General features: G+C 44.0%; 1 protein-coding gene across 2 annotated transcripts in view; it reads left to right on the forward strand.

Moving 5' to 3' along the window:
- Window positions 1-5,332: 5,332 nt before the first annotated feature.
- Window positions 5,333-18,469, forward strand: part of LOC133357488 (cullin-3-A) — a 48,891-nt gene continuing 35,754 nt past the window's right edge. For both annotated transcript variants that reach the window (XM_061575447.1, XM_061575448.1), the window contains exon 1: window positions 5,333-5,709. In XM_061575447.1, the coding sequence (XP_061431431.1) occupies window positions 5,641-5,709 (69 nt within the window). In that variant the 5' untranslated portion in view covers window positions 5,333-5,640. The remainder of the gene's footprint in view (window positions 5,710-18,469) is intronic.

An 18,469-nucleotide genomic window follows, 5' to 3' on the forward strand; every position in this document is an offset into this window, starting at 1 on the left:
GCAGGTAACAACAAGACACTCACCTCACTCACTCACTGCAGGTGACAACAAGACACTCACCTCACTCACTCACTGCAGGTAACAACAAGACACTCACCTCACTCACTCACTGCAGGTGACAACAAGACACTCACCTCACTCACTCACTCACTGCAGGTAACAACAAGACACTCACCTCACTCACTCACTGCAGGTAACAACAAGAAACTCACCTCACTCACTCACTCACTGCAGCTAACAACAAGACACTCACCTCACTCACTCACTCACTGCAGGTAACAACAAGACACTCACCTCACTCACTCACTCACTGCAGGTAACAACAAGACACTCACCTCACTCACTCACTCACTGCAGGTAACAACAAGACACTCACCTCACTCACTCACCGCACTGCAGGTAACAACAAGACACTCACCTCACTCACTCACTGCAGGTAACAACAAGACACTCACCACACTCACTCACTCACTGCAGGTAACAACAAGACACTCACCTCACTCACTCACTCACTGCAGGTAACAACAAGACACTCACCTCACTCACTCACTCACTGCAGGTAACAACAAGACACTCACCTCACTCACTCACTGCAGGTAACAACAAGACACTCACCTCACTCACTCACTGCAGGTAACAACAAGACACTCACCTCACTCACTCACTGCAGGTAAACAACAAGACACTCACCTCACTCACTCACTGCAGGTAACAACAAGACACTCACCTCACTCACTCACTGCAGGTAACAACAAGACACTCACCACACTCACACACTCACTGCAGGTAACAACAAGACACTCACCTCACTCACTCACTGCAGGTAACAACAAGACACTCACCTCACTCACTCACTGCAGGTGACAACAAGACACTCACCACACTCACTCACTCACTGCAGGTAACAACAAGACACTCACCTCACTCACACACTCACTGCAGGTAACAACAAGACACTCACCTCACTCACTCACTGCAGGTAACAACAAGACACTCACCTCACTCACTCACTGCAGGTAACAACAAGACACTCACCACACTCACTCACTCACTGCAGGTAACAACAAGACACTCACTCACTCACTGCAGGTAACAACAAGACACTCACCTCACTCACTCACTGCAGGTAACAACAAGACACTCACCAAACTCACTCACTGCAGGTAACAACAAGACACTCACCTCACTCACTCACTGCAGGTAACAACAAGACACTCACCTCACTCACTCACTGCAGGTAACAACAAGACACTCACCTCACTCACTCACTGCAGGTAACAACAAGACACTCACCTCACTCACACACTCACTGCAGGTAACAACAAGACACTCACCTCACTCACTCACTCACTGCAGGTAACAACAAGACACTCACCTCACTCACTCACTGCAGGTAACAACAAGACACTCACCACACTCACACACTCACTGCAGGTAACAACAAGACACTCACCTCACTCACTCACTGCAGGTAACAACAAGACACTCACCTCACTCACTCACTCACTGCAGGTAACAACAAGACACTCACCACACTCACTCACTGCAGGTAACAACAAGACACTCACCTCACTCACTCACTGCAGGTAACAACAAGGACACTCACCTCACTCACTCACTCACTGCAGGTAACAACAAGACACTCACCTCACTCACTCACTGCAGGTAACAACAAGACACTCACCTCACTCACTCACTGCAGGTAACAACAAGACACTCACCTCACTCACTCACTCACTGCAGGTAACAACAAGACACTCACCTCACTCACTCACTGCAGGTAACAACAAGACACTCACCTCACTCACTCACTCACTGCAGGTAACAACAAGACACTCACCTCACTCACTCACTCACTGCAGGTAACAACAAGACACTCACCTCACTCACTCACTGCAGGTAACAACAAGACACTCACCTCACTCACTCACTCACTGCAGGTAACAACAAGACACTCACCTCACTCACTCACTGCAGGTAACAACAAGACACTCACCTCACTCACTCACTGCAGGTAACAACAAGACACTCACCTCACTCACTCACTGCAGGTAACAACAAGACACTCACCTCACTCACTCACTGCAGGTAACAACAAGAAACTCACCTCACTCACACAAATTGCTCACCCATCCACAACTCTATTACAACCTCTTAACAGTGCAGATGTTATTTATTTTCTAACTGTTCCATGCATTGGCGATTTTGCCATTATTAATTACGATAACTTGGCCGGGCGTTCTACCTTAAGTTAGTCCTTAAATGTTGGTTACTTTATTTTAATTCTAGATTTGAAGCTTTCGTGACTGCAAGGATTCATACTCTTAGGTTTTTTTCGGTAAAGTCACGTAGGTACTTTAATAAATAATACTTTATTTTAATGGCCACATCATTTGCCTGTTCTAGTTACGTGAAGTTGAACATTCCAACTACACGTGCTTTAAATGTGATTTATTATTGGACCAATTTCTATTCATATTACCGTATGCCTCAGAGAATGAAACGCACTAACACCTGTGTCTGAATACGTGGGGGTGGGTGGGTAGCAATGCGCTTTGTATCTGAACCATACGGTATTCCCGTAGCGCGATGACGTCACCTACATCAATAAGAACACCGCCGCAACCGTGTTGGCGTGATGACGTCATCGCGCAAATTCTGCACTCCCGACCGGAGCATCGCTCACTTCGCGCGATGACGTCACGCAAACTGCAGTGCACGAGTTCCGCATGAAAGTGCATGACGTCACCATCCCCCCAGCCCCCCCCCTATCGACGCGATGACGTCACTCCCATCTGACTTCTGAACTGCAATGGAGAAGCCTCACAAGGCTAAATATATGCAACGTTTCGGGCAATGGTCCATATAGATATGAAAATGAAAAGCTCTTATTGACGAATCTATCGAGTGTTCTTGTGCACCACTGTCAACGCTGCATCACAAATAACCGGGGAAAAAGCAAATGCAACTTTCAACGTCTGCACAATATTAAAAAAAACATTTTAAGCCATATTCTTGATTCTTTCGGCAAAGTCACGTAGAAGGGAAATAATAAAATAATAAAAATGAAACAATAAAATTCTCACGACGTTTCGATTGCAACACAAGCAATCATCATCAGGTGTGAAAACCACAGCAAGAATTTTTTAAAAAAAGTGGCGAAACGTGGTGAGAATTTTATTGTTTCATTTTTATCATTTTATTATTTCCCTTCTACGTTGACTTTACCGAAAGAACCAAGAATATGAATCCCCACAGTCACGAAAGCTTTAATTCGAAACATTTTAATCCATCGACCTTTTTGACCTTGGAGACCATCAGTGTCCAACAGCATTTAAGCAACACATCTATCGAGCGATAAATATGATTATTGAATTTTTACCCTTTTATCTGGCAACAAAACTGACACCTTTTTTTACAAGGAGTCATGTTTGCATTGACCATAATACCTGCGGTTGGAACACAAACAAAAAACACAACTCTGATAATGTATGCATTGTCAGGTGTCAGTTTTGTTGCCAGATAAAAGGATAAAAAACCATTATCATATTTTGCTACAGGAAAAGGATCTATCGAGCGTATTCTTAGGTTTTTTCGGTAAAGTCACGTAGGTAAATATTTAAAATTAATAAAAGTAAAATAAAATACAAATAAAAATCACGACGTTTCGGAGGCAACACAAGACGGAAGCTTGTGTTGCCTCCGAAACGTCGTGATTTTTATTTTACTTTTATTTATTTAATTTTTTACCTACGTGACTTTACCGAAAAAACCTAAGAATATGAATCCTTGCAGTCACGAAAGCTTCAAATCTAGAATCTATCGAGCGGTTTCAACATGCTGGGTCTCATCAGAGCGTCGGGCTTGCCAAAGACGCTGCGTGTTGGTGTATTCGCTGGAACACCTCATCTCGACGATGCAGCCCCTTTCTAAAGCAACAAAAAATTAACCCGTAAAAACAAAGTTTTTTACTATAAATCCTTTATATGCGTGGCGGCTAGAGTCCTCTCGTCCTCTGGCTTGAGATGGCTGCCACCTATGGGTCAGATGATTGCATGCCAGCATTAAGCAATTAGTAATTAAATATAATATTTTTGTCCTAAAAAGTGTAAAATTTTGGAAAAAAATTTTCACGAACATTAATTGTCACGCACAACGAGTCTGTGTGGAAAATGTCAGCTCGATTGGATCACGGGAAGTGGGTTAAAAAACGACCGAATAATTTGCACGGTCGTAAGCAAGCAAGCAAGCGCGCAAGTGAACTTAATATAAAGGATTTAAAAAAGCAATTTAATGTGCCAATAGCGCATTCAATAAAGTAGACATCATTGCACATATTCTCGGTTCTTTCGGTAAAGTCACGTAGAAGGGAAATAATAAAATAATAAAAATAAAACAACATTCTCACGACTTTTGATTGCAACACAAGCAATCATCATCAGGTGGTTTTCACACCTACCGAAAGAACCAAGAAGATGAATCCCTGCAGTCACGAAAGCTTTAAATCGAAAAAAATAATAATTGCACTTAAAAAATCTGCTATTGCTAAAATTATGTAAAGTTATGTGTCCACACATAAACATTTCTAGTCCATCGGCCTATTGGCTTTTCAGACCAATACAGTAATCTGTTCTGTTGCTTATATTCTCTGCAACGATGCTATACAATTATTGTGTTATGTATTACACTAAATAGACTTATCAGAATATGTATACTGGATGAAATCCGATCAGCTATCAAGCTATTTTTTTCATAGATGCCCCGCAGACACATTTGGCTAGTATTGTTACAAACGAGCCTGACTGCTGAAGGGACACCGTATGTCGAAACCGGCCCAGAGTTTTGCTTGTAGTTAACAAAATAAACCCAGATTTGAAGCTTTCGTGACTGCAAGGATTCATATTCTTAGGTGACTTTACCGAAAAAACCTAAGAATATAAAAATAAACCCAATCATGCTGCTGCTGCTGATGGCATTTGGCAATATTTATTTACACACTTCTAGATTTGAAGCTTTCGTGACTGCAAGGATTTCTATTCTTAGGTAAAGTCACGTAGGTAAAAAATAAAAATTCATAAAAGTACAATTTTAATTTTTACCTACGTGACTTTACCGAAAAAACCTAAGAATATTTACGCGTGTGGGGCAGAGAAATATTGCAAGGAAGCGGTTACTACGACTTAATTTTATATATAAACACAATTTAATTTTCTTTTGTTTCCACAACGGCTTTTAATGATCATCGTTACGCTTTTTGAACAATAGAGATAGGGGGGGTGGGGGAATAGGGGGAGGGGGTTTAGGGGGGAAGTTGGGGGGCGGGGCCACTTGACGCATGCGCAGTGCGCGCCGTCTTGTCGCCATGATGGAGTGGATCCCGTGAGAGAGGAGAAACGGCGAGATTTTTAGCGGCGCCCGGCGCAGTTTCAACTCCCTCGCGTCTCTCGCTCTCGCTCGGCGAAGCGGAGCAGTTTGATCATATAATTTGTTTTCGTTCCCCTCTTTCCCCTCATCCCCTACCCCCACCATCATCACTCACAATCACCAACAAAACCAATCCCGCCTTCCCCCCCCTATCCAACACACCCCCAGACCCCCCCGGTTTTAATTGACATTTGGGACGGAAGAGACGCTTTAAACATGACTTCCAATTTGGGGAAACCGGGTTCCACCAAAAAGGATACGAAAATGAGAATACGCGCCTTTCCCGTGAGTTTACATCGTTGTTTTTCGTCGGAAGTTTTGACAATCCCCCCCCCCCCCCCCCCCGGCGTTGGGCCTAGTTTGACAAGCGAGCCTCGGTCTTGCCTGAGACTCCTGCCGGGAACCCTCCTTTGGGTTCGGCGTACTTGGCCGGGCGACCCCGATGCTTTGGCCTGTACCCCGTGAATGGCCTTCGGTGTATTTTAGACCTGCTGACGCTAACACAACAGTCGGTAATGTTTATCGAGATCCGTTTTTGTTGTTTTATGAACGATTTAATGACCGTTTAATCGGTCTGATTGCGATAGGGGTTTGTTTTTTGGTAATAGGAATATGCACATAGCATTGCACGGTTGTATAATGTATTATGTGCATAGTAGAGCATGTTATTGTTATATAAAGATGGTACACAATCTAATATTCTAATCATTTAGTGATCTTCAGCTTCCATAGCGAGGGTAATTGTACATTTAACTGTGCTCTTCGTGGCGGTTATCTACAACAGTACAGTGTCCAGTACATATAATCAACTGCATAAGAACATAGCAATGTACACCAATACGTGATCGTAGTCGTACGATACAAGACGTTACTGTACACAGTAGTAGTGATCATAATTGTACATGTGACATGACTAATCAGTGTTAAAACGATGCAATTGAGATAGTGTGTATTGTACTGTGCTTATGTCACCGCAGTATACTTTATAGCTACGTGGGGCAGTACGTGTTTTCAAGACAGTATATATAACATTGTATAATGAATATGATATAAACATTTATTATGAAATGTACATTTCGGGTCTAGATAAATAACAATTGCTATATTTCCACATGACAAGACACGTGTAATGTCTTATTGTTAATTAAATTCAATTTCGATAGTAATTTCACAACACACATTTGCAGCGTTAAGATATTATTATGCAGTATATTAATAATCGTACACACGTGTGTATTAATAGTTGAGACATTTACACGGGAAAGGGCGTGTGCAATTATTGTTTAATCATGTTTAATTGTCTTGTCATCGTTTGGCAGATGCACGTGGCATTACATCGTGTAGAATACCAAGTGATTTCGTACAACGCATATTTAACGGTCGTTAATTGTGCTAATGGTTGTGACAATGCACCTACGTTCCTACTGTACATTACGCACTATACAGTCGTGTATAAGTGCACGGTGGTTGTTGATGTGTGTGTGTGCACACATGCACGCTGTACGATACGTGTTTATGCGTTGACGGAATACAATGCTCGCATGTTTGTAGCGTCTACCTGGGAGCCTTGACCGGTAGTCATTCACGATACGTTACCCACGCAGGCATTGCAGTTGCCATCTCTTTGATACTTAAACCTGAAACGCGTTTGCACAAGTGGACGGGTGGCGTCTCCCTTGCAAGAAGGGGGGGGGGTGGGGGACCCTTTCAGCTTGTTGCTTGAGACCAGGGGTGGGGAACGTCCGGCCCACGGGCCGTATATGGCCCGTGAAATCATTTGGGTCTGGCCCTGCCAAGGCAACCGCAGGCGGGACTCGAAATTCAATAAATCTAGGTGCAAACCTGGAAAAGCAGTTGCGAGTAGCAGCAACATCATCAATACCAGCTAACATCATCACACGCCTTACCAATGAGAAGCAGGTTCCAGCCCATGACATTAGGGGTGAGTTAATTCAATGTTTGACCAAATATATAACAGGCTAATGTTTAAGCTGATCATTTTGTATGGCCCGCGAATGATGTTATAAATATTCAAATGGCCCTTGGCCGGAAAAAAAGGTTTCCCACCCCTTGCTTTAGATCAAGAGACGACCCCGTTCTGTTGTGGAAGGATGAGGAGGAGGAGGCGACGGCGGTGCACGATATCAAAACACAGCAGTAACACAATGGGTCTTCGGCTCACCACTGCAGCGGAGATGTGTTAACCCCCCCGTGACCATTCGTCGAGATGAAAAGTGCACAAAACCAGAGCGCACCACCACCTCCTTCTCCCTATCGCCACTGCGCACCTGGTATTACCGTAGTCATCACCAGCCATCTTTGCGGCAGATATATAAAAAAAACCGAGGTGACGGTGTCCCGTTTCTGAACGGCAAAGTCTGTGTCAAGCGTTCTCGCGAGAGCCCACGACGTTTCCTTTGCTGCGTTTTGCTGAAGTCGAAGTCTGGCTCGGGGGTTTGTGCTCGTTGTCATGTCGTCCTGTGTGTGTGTGCGTCTGCATATTTTGTCAGAATGTGTATACCGCAGGAATCGGATGAGCTATGAAGCTCTGTTTCACAGATGTCCTGTGTGTGTGTGACTGTGAGAGAGAGTGTACGGGGAGCGGTAGTGTAGCGTTTTTTGCGCTGCTTGACGAACCCGGCGACACGAGTTTCCGCTCACGGCTACCACCAATACCAGTGACGATTATCTGAACCGGTGTTGGGCCTCCCCTAGGTCGACTCGGCATCAAACGAGTACTGGGTGCGTTGTGTAATCATCGCTGCTAGGGAGACAACGGCGGTCGGGCCTGGTGCGCCGTGCCGGCCTTAATAGGTGCTCGCTAAAAGCACTTTCCCCAACAGCTCTGTTAGGGCTACACGTGATTTCTTTGTATGGATGTGTTCTCAACGTGTGTGCATCTACGTACCCCACATCTCTGATTAGCACGGCTGGATACATCAAGTACAACATGGCTCTACATACGTGGTCATGTTATCATGAAGTGACTTGTAGGAGAAGCCTTTGTTAGTAGCACTGTGATCGGTGCACGTTTGTGGCTGGGCGATTTTTTTTCAAAGCAAAGACTGGAGTTGGATTCCCTGCTGCCTGTGCCCGGTTAATATTTGTGGGCAATTTCACCAACAGCGCCTGTTGTTGAACGTTAACGTGTATATCGTGACATCGTGACATGAGTAATGGTGATCGGACTGTGTAAGTTAGTGACGAGTCATAATGTGATAGATATCAGTAAAAACAACAACTGCAAGTTGTTTTACGGGAGTTGTATGGTGACTTGAGAGAAAGTGAGAGAGTGTGTTAAACAGCAGGTTTTTTTCCAGAGAGAACTAACCACGAAGTAGTTTGGGTCTCGTGGGTGTTTAATATGCAGTGTCAAGTCATTAGAAAGCAGTTGTGCGCGCTTCAATCTGGCGTGTGTTTAAAAGTATGTGTAAACATAGTTTTGTAGCTCAGACAAGTCCGCACGTGCTGAACCACACTGAACCACTGCTTATGTTTAAATGTGTGGAGTTTTGAGCACAGAAAAGCAGTTTGCAAACTCCTAAAGCACGTCATAATCTAATGGATTAGCGTGGCACCACGAGACTCATTTCATGTAATTTATGTCCTGAAGGGCTCCGTCTAAAGTAATTTTATTAAAGGAAATTGTTCGTATGCAAATGTGTGTTTTGAAGTTCATGAGCATCCCATAAGGGTCTTCAATTTATTACAGATTTAGGACAATAAGCTGTAGTCATACCAAGTCTGGCAAGTGTTGCTGTTGGTATTGCAGATCATTTTCGTTCTATAAGTTTCACGTATGCTTGTGTTGCTGCAATATTAAGCTCAGCAGATCTATCGGCGTGCTTACATTTGCAAGCACAACGTGCAGGCACATGCACGATGTTCTCAGTAAGAGAAAGGGAAACGCGTACTGCAAGTAGAAACTCATGTCAGAAAAATAGGAAAAACACGTGAACTGGGTCAGGGGCCACCAGCAGATGAGCATACCCCCTCCCCCCACATTGCTCACTTGAATCGAGACACATTGACACTACAGATAATCTACACTGAGCGTCAAGCCATTTACTCTCACTTTGAGTGATTTGTGTGTGAGAAGAGAAAATCTACGAATATGAGATCACATAGTCACAATGCAGCTTTGTTGGTAAAACCACCTGACCTTGAGTTGTGGATTAACATTCGAGTTAAGATTAAATTAACCCCATCTTTTACTTGCCTTAAGACGCACAATGATGCAGTATGTCGCATGTTAAAGAGGAGCTACGAGAGGAGTGACAGAATTAAGATGCATGAAGTGACGCTAAAAGACTCATGGAGTGGCAATTAGAGTGTGCACGGGCGTGGGATGATCGTATTTGCACAGTGCTCGAGGCAGTGACAATATGGGGAATGCCTCCATCTGGCTGTGGATGGAAAATGACTGAGAGAGCGTGATAATTGAAGATTATCATTTTCTGTTGTGCCATTGGTCTGCTGCCCATCTTGGGGTTGGAGTGACCCTGCCTACACTCCACTTATATAAACACAATTCCATGCAGCAAGAGCACCTGTTTCGTCTAGCGGCAATGTCAATTGTGTCACCTCGTATTTATGAATGTGGTTTTCACGGTCATTCTTAAACGCCACTTTTCTGGCCTCCCTTTCGACGATTCACCGGTGGTTTTTTGTTACGTTCAAATGTAAAGTTAACGTCCTTTGTTACATTGGGGTCACTGCATAATTCCTTGTGACCTGATATGGCTACTTCGGCTCTATTCTCATCCAGGGCACACTGGCTTTATGCCACTGGATTTCCATTCACTTCTGCATGTGCCACAAACTAACCACTCGGCTGGGTGATGCTGTGCTCACAATCAACTCGGTCAAAAGTGTTACAGTTTAAATTCTTAGTCAAAGGTTGACTCGGCAACTCATCTTCCCGGCGTCAGTAAAATAAGTAGGTCCATTTTGTGGGAAGACAAAAATAACTAAAAAGATTAAACTATTTTTTATTTTACCAAGTTAGGCCCCTCTGAGCTATGTAGCTCTTTTTCATAAGCGACCTGGCCACAAATGATAAGCTCAACGAAGTGGCTTATCACATGGACATTTACAGCAGCCACATTCTCTAAACGCACGTTGATTCTAAACGTGGATTGAAAATCCAGAGGTCCTGGAGAAAAACCCACGCGACCACGGGGAGGACACGCAAACTCAAAATCTACAGGCGTCATGGTTGGGATCGAACCCACAACCTCCTGTATACCAGGCGAGGTAGTTAACATCTTGATACCATGGCGCTGTAGGCCAAAATGATTGTCATATGCTTCCACAATAGGAATCTGTAATTTCCGTCAATAGCTCAGGGCGACACGGATGAGTGCCCCCCCCCCCCTGTTACCTCTGCTGCGTAAGTTGTTACGAACGAAGAGACAATTAGAATTATTTCTATGTGTAGCCTCACTGAGTCTGAAGAGTGTTTTTCAAGAGTGTCCTGCGGTAGGACGTTTGAACAAGCGCCTTTTGAGTGCTTTCTACGTGGCATTAAATAAAACCAACACCTGCAAGGCAATCCACGTAACTTATTTGTAGCTCAGTTGGTACAGAATTGGACTCTCACTAATTTGAGATATTTAAACAGGGTCATACTTAACACCTCATCGTCACTATTACCATCGTATTTATGGTCATCATTCGTACAGGGATTGGAAATGAGCACTACTTGGTGGGGTTGCATTACTAAGTGCAAGAAAGTGAACTGCACTGTTGAGCAGAAACTGGGCAGTGCCATATAAATATATGTACGTTGAACTTCTTTTGCACAGTACGTAGCCAACCGTGCTATTCTGTGGTGCGGGGGAAAGACAACAAACTAAACACAAAAATCAGTTAATAAAGAAATGAGTTTTTAATCTAGATTTAAAAGTGCATAGCTCCAGTGACTTTCAAATAATGGAAGGGAGAGCATTCCAGACGGCCACAGAAGCGCATCTGAAAGCACGTGACACAGTGATCGTCTTTAAATGTCGAGTTTTACCAGTGGTTTAACACATTCCTGCGGAGGGAGCTGGTAGGAACGTTGGGTTGCTCGGTCAATGGCCAGGGTCAACGGCGGCGTGGTGTATTTCGCAAATATGGCTGACTGTGAGGGCGGGCACAAGCTGGCGTGAGTAGGTTAAACATTGAGTTTTATAAGGGCACCACGGAGTGACCAGCCCCTCCCCACCCACCCCCCACCCAGCCCCACCCTCCCCACCCTGCCCCTCCCCACCCTCCCCTCCCCACCCAGCCCCACCCTCCCCCACCCTCCCCACCCAGCCCTTTCCCACCCTCCCCTCCCCACCCAGCCCCACCCTCCCCACCCAGCCCCTCTCCACCCTCCGCTCCCCACCCAGCCCCATCCTTCCCACCCAGCCCCTCCCCACCCTCCGCTCCCCACCCACCCAGCCCCTCCCTCCCCACCCAGCCCCTCCCTGCACGACGGACGGACACAATAATCCCCTGTGGGCTGGTGGAACCAGTGGGTTCCTACCAATAATATAGTCGGTGCATCTGAGCACTGCTATGTCGGTGTGGACGGTGGCTCATGCTGTGATGGTCACGTGTGTGAATTGCCTACCTGCGGGGCTAGGAGGAGAAGAACTGTATATTAGGCAGTGCTGCAATTAGGGTGTTGGCCTGTTGATGTTTATTACAAAAGTGTTTCCCACTTGCTCCTCTGGTTCTTTTACACGCTTCAGAATACTTTATACATTGGAGGTGGCTCAGAGGACTAATACCAGGACAGAGCACCCACCTGGCACCTGTAGAAACCTGGGTTTGAATCTAGGCTTCATCAACCCGTGATTGAACAGAATTCTAAAAGTGGACAATCGATTGGTATCTGCTGCACGACAAAAAGCTACGTAATATGTAGATTTTCTCTCTGTACATTTTATTCCCCTTGTGAGAAATGGAAGATTTAAATGTCATTGGCATGCAATTATCACTCTTTTTGAGCGCTCGTAAAAAAAACTTTGTCCCTGTTGTGAATATCGAGGCCATTTGGGGTGATTTATAAAAAAACTAAATCTGTGATGCCGTTTTTCATGGGGTGTTTTTTCCGACACGATGGTTGCTCTGCTTGCTGTCCCAAGAGTTAGTTCCCAGTGGACATTTCTTCATCTCTTTGAAATTAGGACAATCGCTCATTGCCAATGTAATTGGGAGAGGTGGCTCTAGAAAAAGTTGATTTGAGTAGGTTTTGAAACACAGCTGATATTTTTTATTCCTTTTACCACATGCATATGAGTCTGGTACTGACTTTAATTGGCTGCCCTGAGCCTGTGGTGGAAAGTCCACATTACTATGGCAGGGTCCAGTCTCGTTTGCTGATCAAAGGACACTTCAACATGTGGATATTGGCCATGCAGTCTGTTCTCCTATAACGAGGTAGCAGTTGCTTTCCTGAAGAACACTGCGTTATGAAAACATTGCGTTATAATGAATAATATGTAATATAGGTTAAAGCACAGTCCGCGAAAACGCGTGAGATGCGTACACTGGCCGAACAAAGATTGATGTGCGTGGGTAGCGTCTATAAGCATCCAGCAGCATCCCGCCTTGTGCACAGCTATGCCGAGGCAGCCGTACAACCGCTTATTCCTATTCGCACGACGTAGTTCCGTTCACTCAATCGCGTTATATCCAATTGGCATCCGCGTTATAAAAAATGTTCATCGCGTTATAGCCATTTCGCATCATGAAAACACGCGTTATAGGAGAACAGGCTCTAATTATTTTCTGCTTTCTATTTTTAACTCGCGTTCATTGTTGTGATCTGACTGTATCATGTCTGCAAATAGTGTGATGCCGACAAGTTGTATTTTATAAAGTGTCACAAGGCTTCAGGATCTCAAGCCGCTGTGCAGGAGTGGGGAGAATGAGCTGTGAGAAAAGCCGAATGAAAGGCTGGGTAGGGAGATTTGTGATACGGATGAAGGAAGTCAGGGCTGTGATGTGATGCTGTCAGAATGGTAAGAGAAGTGCGTTGGCACAGAGAGCACAGCATAGCTGGAGAATAGAGAATAGGGTCTTGAACTCGGACTTGGGTAAAGGTAAAGTCAGCAGTTTTTGACAGCAGGGGCGAGCCATTGCAAACTTTTACGAGCTGCTGCGGAGGAAAAGTAGTGACGTCCGACAGAGTAGAGGTTTACCCGTGGTGTTGACAGGAAGCCAAAGTTACTGTAGCAGAGGGTTATGGACAGGGGGTTGGGGGTAGAGGGAAATGAAGAGAGTGCCAGGCTTGGTGTTCCTATTTAGGCACATGCCTATGATATGTGTACGTACATATATTCTTAGGTTTTTTCGGTAAAGTCACGTAGGTAAAAAATGTAAATTAATGAAAGTAAAAATAAAATAAAAATCACGACGTTTCGGAGGCAACACAAGCTTCCGTCTTCAGGTGGAACCGTCACAGCACGGTAGCTGTATCTCTCACTTGTGATACAGCTATCGTGCTGTGACGGTTCCACCTGTACGTACATATGTTGAACTTCTATCGCACCGTACGTAGCCAAACGTGCTCAGTGGAGGTGTGGGTGATTTTTGTACAGGCCTTTGTCAATCCATTGTTAATGGGCTCCATCACACAGGGTTAGTTTCCCCATTTTAAAATTTGTGGTCGAATGCTTTATTCTGGTTGTTATTGGTTCCAAAGTTTGATGTGAAATTTTATATTGGTTTCTAGTTTGTTGTTTGAATGCAGTGATTTGTGTCTGCAAGGGTTTATTGATCACTTATGTTTGTGAATGTCTCAAACCTGCGAGCTTGCAGGGTGGTCAGGTTGCAGATAGTACAGTAGTAAGTGGGTTAGCGATGCGATCTGATCAGATCTTGTATAAGTGTTAGCCCTTCGTAATGCGTGGTGATATTTCTCCAGGTTCTCTGGGTGTTTTTTTATGTCACGCTTTTTATTAACTCTGTTGTTGTATCCTCAAATCTTGTAACTCAATGTTTACCCACTTCCCAATGTGGTATCGACTGCAAACTTGGTATACTTATGTCATACTGATGACAATACTTTATTCTATCATTCAAAATTAAAAAATATATATTTTTAAACATTTTTTTTATTTGTTATGTTTCGGCTTGGGTCTAAGTGTCCACGCTCAATTGACGTTGGCTGTAAATCATCACGCTCCCTTACGTTATGGCAAGCTTCAGGGCCACTTCCTGGAAACGTGGAGTTCTTCCATTACTAGTATGGTACATTTCATTAATGTGTGTTTAAAAAATACTAATTCATATTATTTCTACATGCAAAGCACTTGATAAGGATCTGGCCACACAACCCTGTGCGGGAAATGTTTTTACTTGACAGATAAGTTACGTAAGTTCAGGAAATGTAGGGATCTTTTTAAACTGATCCATGAATAATTCCTTTGGGGTTATTCGGCATCGACTTGGTCAGATATACCTTTGTATTTTGACACTGCCATATAAAAGCAAATTGCATGGTGAACATTATTGAACTGACAGTTGTGGAAAATGCACTGATGGTGCCAGGACTGGCACTGGAAAAACCAGTGCCCCTGATGAGCCTCGTGGAATTTAGAGAGACGCTGGCAAAGGCAACGTGCAGCACGTGTAGGCATCTGTCAGCTGTGTGTGTGTGTGTACGGACGTGGGGAGCGGTAGTGTAGCGATTGGCGCACTGCGCAAAGAACCCAGCCACCCGAGTTCGACTTCGGCTGACGCACCTCCGATTAGCATGGTTGGTTACGTGCGGTGCGAAAGAAGTTCTATATGCATAAGTTACACCAACGCCAGGTATGATTCTAGATTTGAAGCTTTCGTGACTGCAAGTATTCATATTCTTAGGTTTTTTCGGTAAAGTCACGTAGGTAAAAAAATTAAAATTAATAAAAGTAAAATAAAAATAAAATAAAAATCACGACGTTTCGGAGGCAACACGGAAGCTTGTGTTGCCTCCGGAACGTCGTGATTTTTATTTTATTTTGTATTACTTTTTTTAATTTTAATGTTTTACCTACGTGACTTTACCAAAAAAACCTAAGAATATGAATACCAGGTATGATAATGATCTAAAGCAGTCCTGGGCCACCCCTAGGTCGATTTAGCTTCAAAATCAATACCTGGTATGGTGTGTAAAAACATCACAACTGGGGAGACAAAGGCGGCCGGCGTGGTGCTGGCCACTCCACCCCCCTCATGTACCGTACCAGACTTTATAGGATTCTTGCTAAACAGCACCTCGCCCCTAAAGTCTGTTAAGGTTATACGGGGGATCTTTCTTCGTCTTGTACGAACGTGACTCGAACGGCAGACCCTCACTGCACGTGTACCTGGCATCTTAGCCTCCGGGTGAGATAAGAAAAGAAAGATCAAGCGACGATGTGAAGTTTTATCGCGCGGAGACGATAGTGTAATGCATTGCTATTACCTTGTGCACTTGAGGTGAGCCCTGCACACTGCGTTTGGGTTTCTGAGTTAATGCGATTGTTTTATGTTTTTAATGGACGTCTATTAAATGAGGATCATTTTACTCACGAGTCAAGGAAGCCAGTACGTTATTAAAGCAACTAGAAGAAGAAAAAACACCAGGCCTTCGAATGAAAGTGCATCCAAAGGATTAAGTCAGTTCATAGGCTAAAGATAATGTATCAGTATTCTTGAGTCTTTCCGTAAAGTCACGTAGAAGGGAAATAATAAAATAATACAAATACATTTTATAATGCAAATATATTTTATTATTTTATCTTCTACGTGACTTTACCGAAAGAACCAAGAATATGAATCCCTGCAGTCACGAAAGCTTTAAATCAAAATATAATGTATGCACGTAATATTGGATATGATTTGTACAAATAAGGTATTTGCACGGTTGTCTAAGTACGGTATGAAAGAATTTCAACATGCATTATATTATACTAATGGGGGAATAAGGCACGGTAGCAAGATGTGAACTACCTCGCCTGGCATAACAGGAGGTCGTGGGTTCAATCCCAACCCTGACGCCTGTATACAGGTAGTCCTCTACTTATGATGGAGATCCGTTACGACGACCCCATCGTAAGTCGAAAATATCGTAAGTCGAAGATGGCCTAGCCTACCCAGGAGTCTTAAAGAATGGAGATTATATAAACTATATAGTGTGTGTATTTATTAATTACAATACTGTATTGCACAGTAAAATGTAAAGGAAAAAAAAGGTAAATTCTGAGCCTACCTATATGAACTGCAATTTAACAGAAAGTTTTTTCAGGAAACAATCCTATCTGCTATAAAAACTTTTAGCATGCATTGAACGTATCGTATCGTGGTAACCTTAAAATGTAATCGCTAAAGCTACGTATCACACATGCATTGAACGTATCGTAACGTATCATATTGTACTGTACTCACCAAGATTCTGTCCGTCGTCTGCATACTTGAACGATGTTCGGTTGTTGATGGCAATTTTGTCGTATCGCCATCGTAAGATCGAAATATCGCAGGTCGGACCATCGTAACTCGGGGACTACCTGTGTTTGGAGTTTGCATGTTCTCCCCGTGGTCATGTGGATTTTTCTCCGGGTCCTCTAGCTTTTCTTCCACATTTTTAAACATGCATTTTAGAGTTTGTGGCTGATCAAATTTCCACGTGATATCTCACTTCGTTGAGCGATCATTTGTGGCCAGGTCGCCTATGAAAAAAGAGGTGTACAGTAAAAGCTTGGATTGCGAGTAACTTGGTGTTGCGAGTGTTTTGCAAGACGAGCAAAAAATATAAATAAATATTAATTTGATAAACGAGCGAGGTCTTGCAATACGAGTAGTACGTGTACACGCTTTGTCTGCCGAGCGTCACGTGATCACAACTGATACACGAGTGCTTTGGGTTACAAACACGTTTCCGGAACGAATTATGCTCGCAATCCAAGGTTTTACTGCATAGCTCAGTGGGCCTTTCCTGGTAAAATAAAAAAATATTTTTTAGGTCATTGAAATAAAGATAATGCAAACTCTATAAAAAACATGTTTTAATGTAATGCGTGTGACCCAGGAAGAGGGAAGTTTGTGATGGGTGGGACACATGTGCGAGATTGAGGAGGGCAGGTTGCAGAGGCAGGTGGCATTGGAGTGGCACTCAGAGCTCAGCGACCTAGGGTGGGGGGGGGGGGTACCTTGAGGCCAAACGGTGGTGAAAATGAGCTTCTAAGAGTGGTCCTTCCGGCACACTTGTGAACAGCGTAACATGAGGAAGACCTCAATCCGGACGGTATTGGTGATGGGACTGTGAGAGCTAGCCTCGGAGGTTGGGTGTCTTACTGTCCAACAGCTGCAGGATCTAGCAGAAGGAAGGAAGCGATGGCAAGGCGTTTTGGTATCGGTGTCTTTGACCGTGATGACCCCATTGACCTCTGGCCTTTATTTACATTGGACGGTGGTACGGTTATGTTACAATGTTGGCTTTGAGACGCTGCCTGACTTGTACCACATAACTGCCGGGTAAGAGCATTCAAGGGACAAAATTGAAAATGCCACATTCCCGTGATGGGGCCAGTCCTGCTCACAGCACATTGTGTTCACCTCGAAGAGATGGTTTTCCCTGACACACGAGTTTGGATGTTACGTCACAACTAGTCGGATCAAGTGCTTTGAGTGTAGACCTATTAGGGCTTGCAATACACGCAAGAAAGTGGTGTGGCCAGCACCATGCTCTCTGTCATCTTTGTTTCCCCACCATTGATATCGGCCCACTCACACTAGATAATCATTTGAGGCAAAATTGTCTTACAGGAGGCCCACTCCTCCTCTGTGTGGCCTGGGATTGAACCCAGGTTGCTGGGGGTTGTAGTGTCGTGTGTGAACCACTGTAACACAGCATTTTTTTTTGTGCACATGAGTACATGTGCTGAAAAATATACAAATCCCAGTTTATTCTTACGGACCTTTAGGGGCAGTAGCTGTTGGTTGACTACCTAAGGGTACTTTAGTGTTTCAATCTTAATTTTGGAGCTTTCATGACTGCAGGAATTACTCCTTGGTTCTTTCGGTAAAGTCACGTATAAAGATGGTT

Source organism: Lethenteron reissneri, chromosome 58, assembly GCF_015708825.2.
Source record: "Lethenteron reissneri isolate LAM-NWPU_2019-01 chromosome 58, ASM1570882v1, whole genome shotgun sequence".
In the NCBI taxonomy this organism is placed as follows: Eukaryota; Metazoa; Chordata; class Hyperoartia; order Petromyzontiformes; family Petromyzontidae; genus Lethenteron; species Lethenteron reissneri.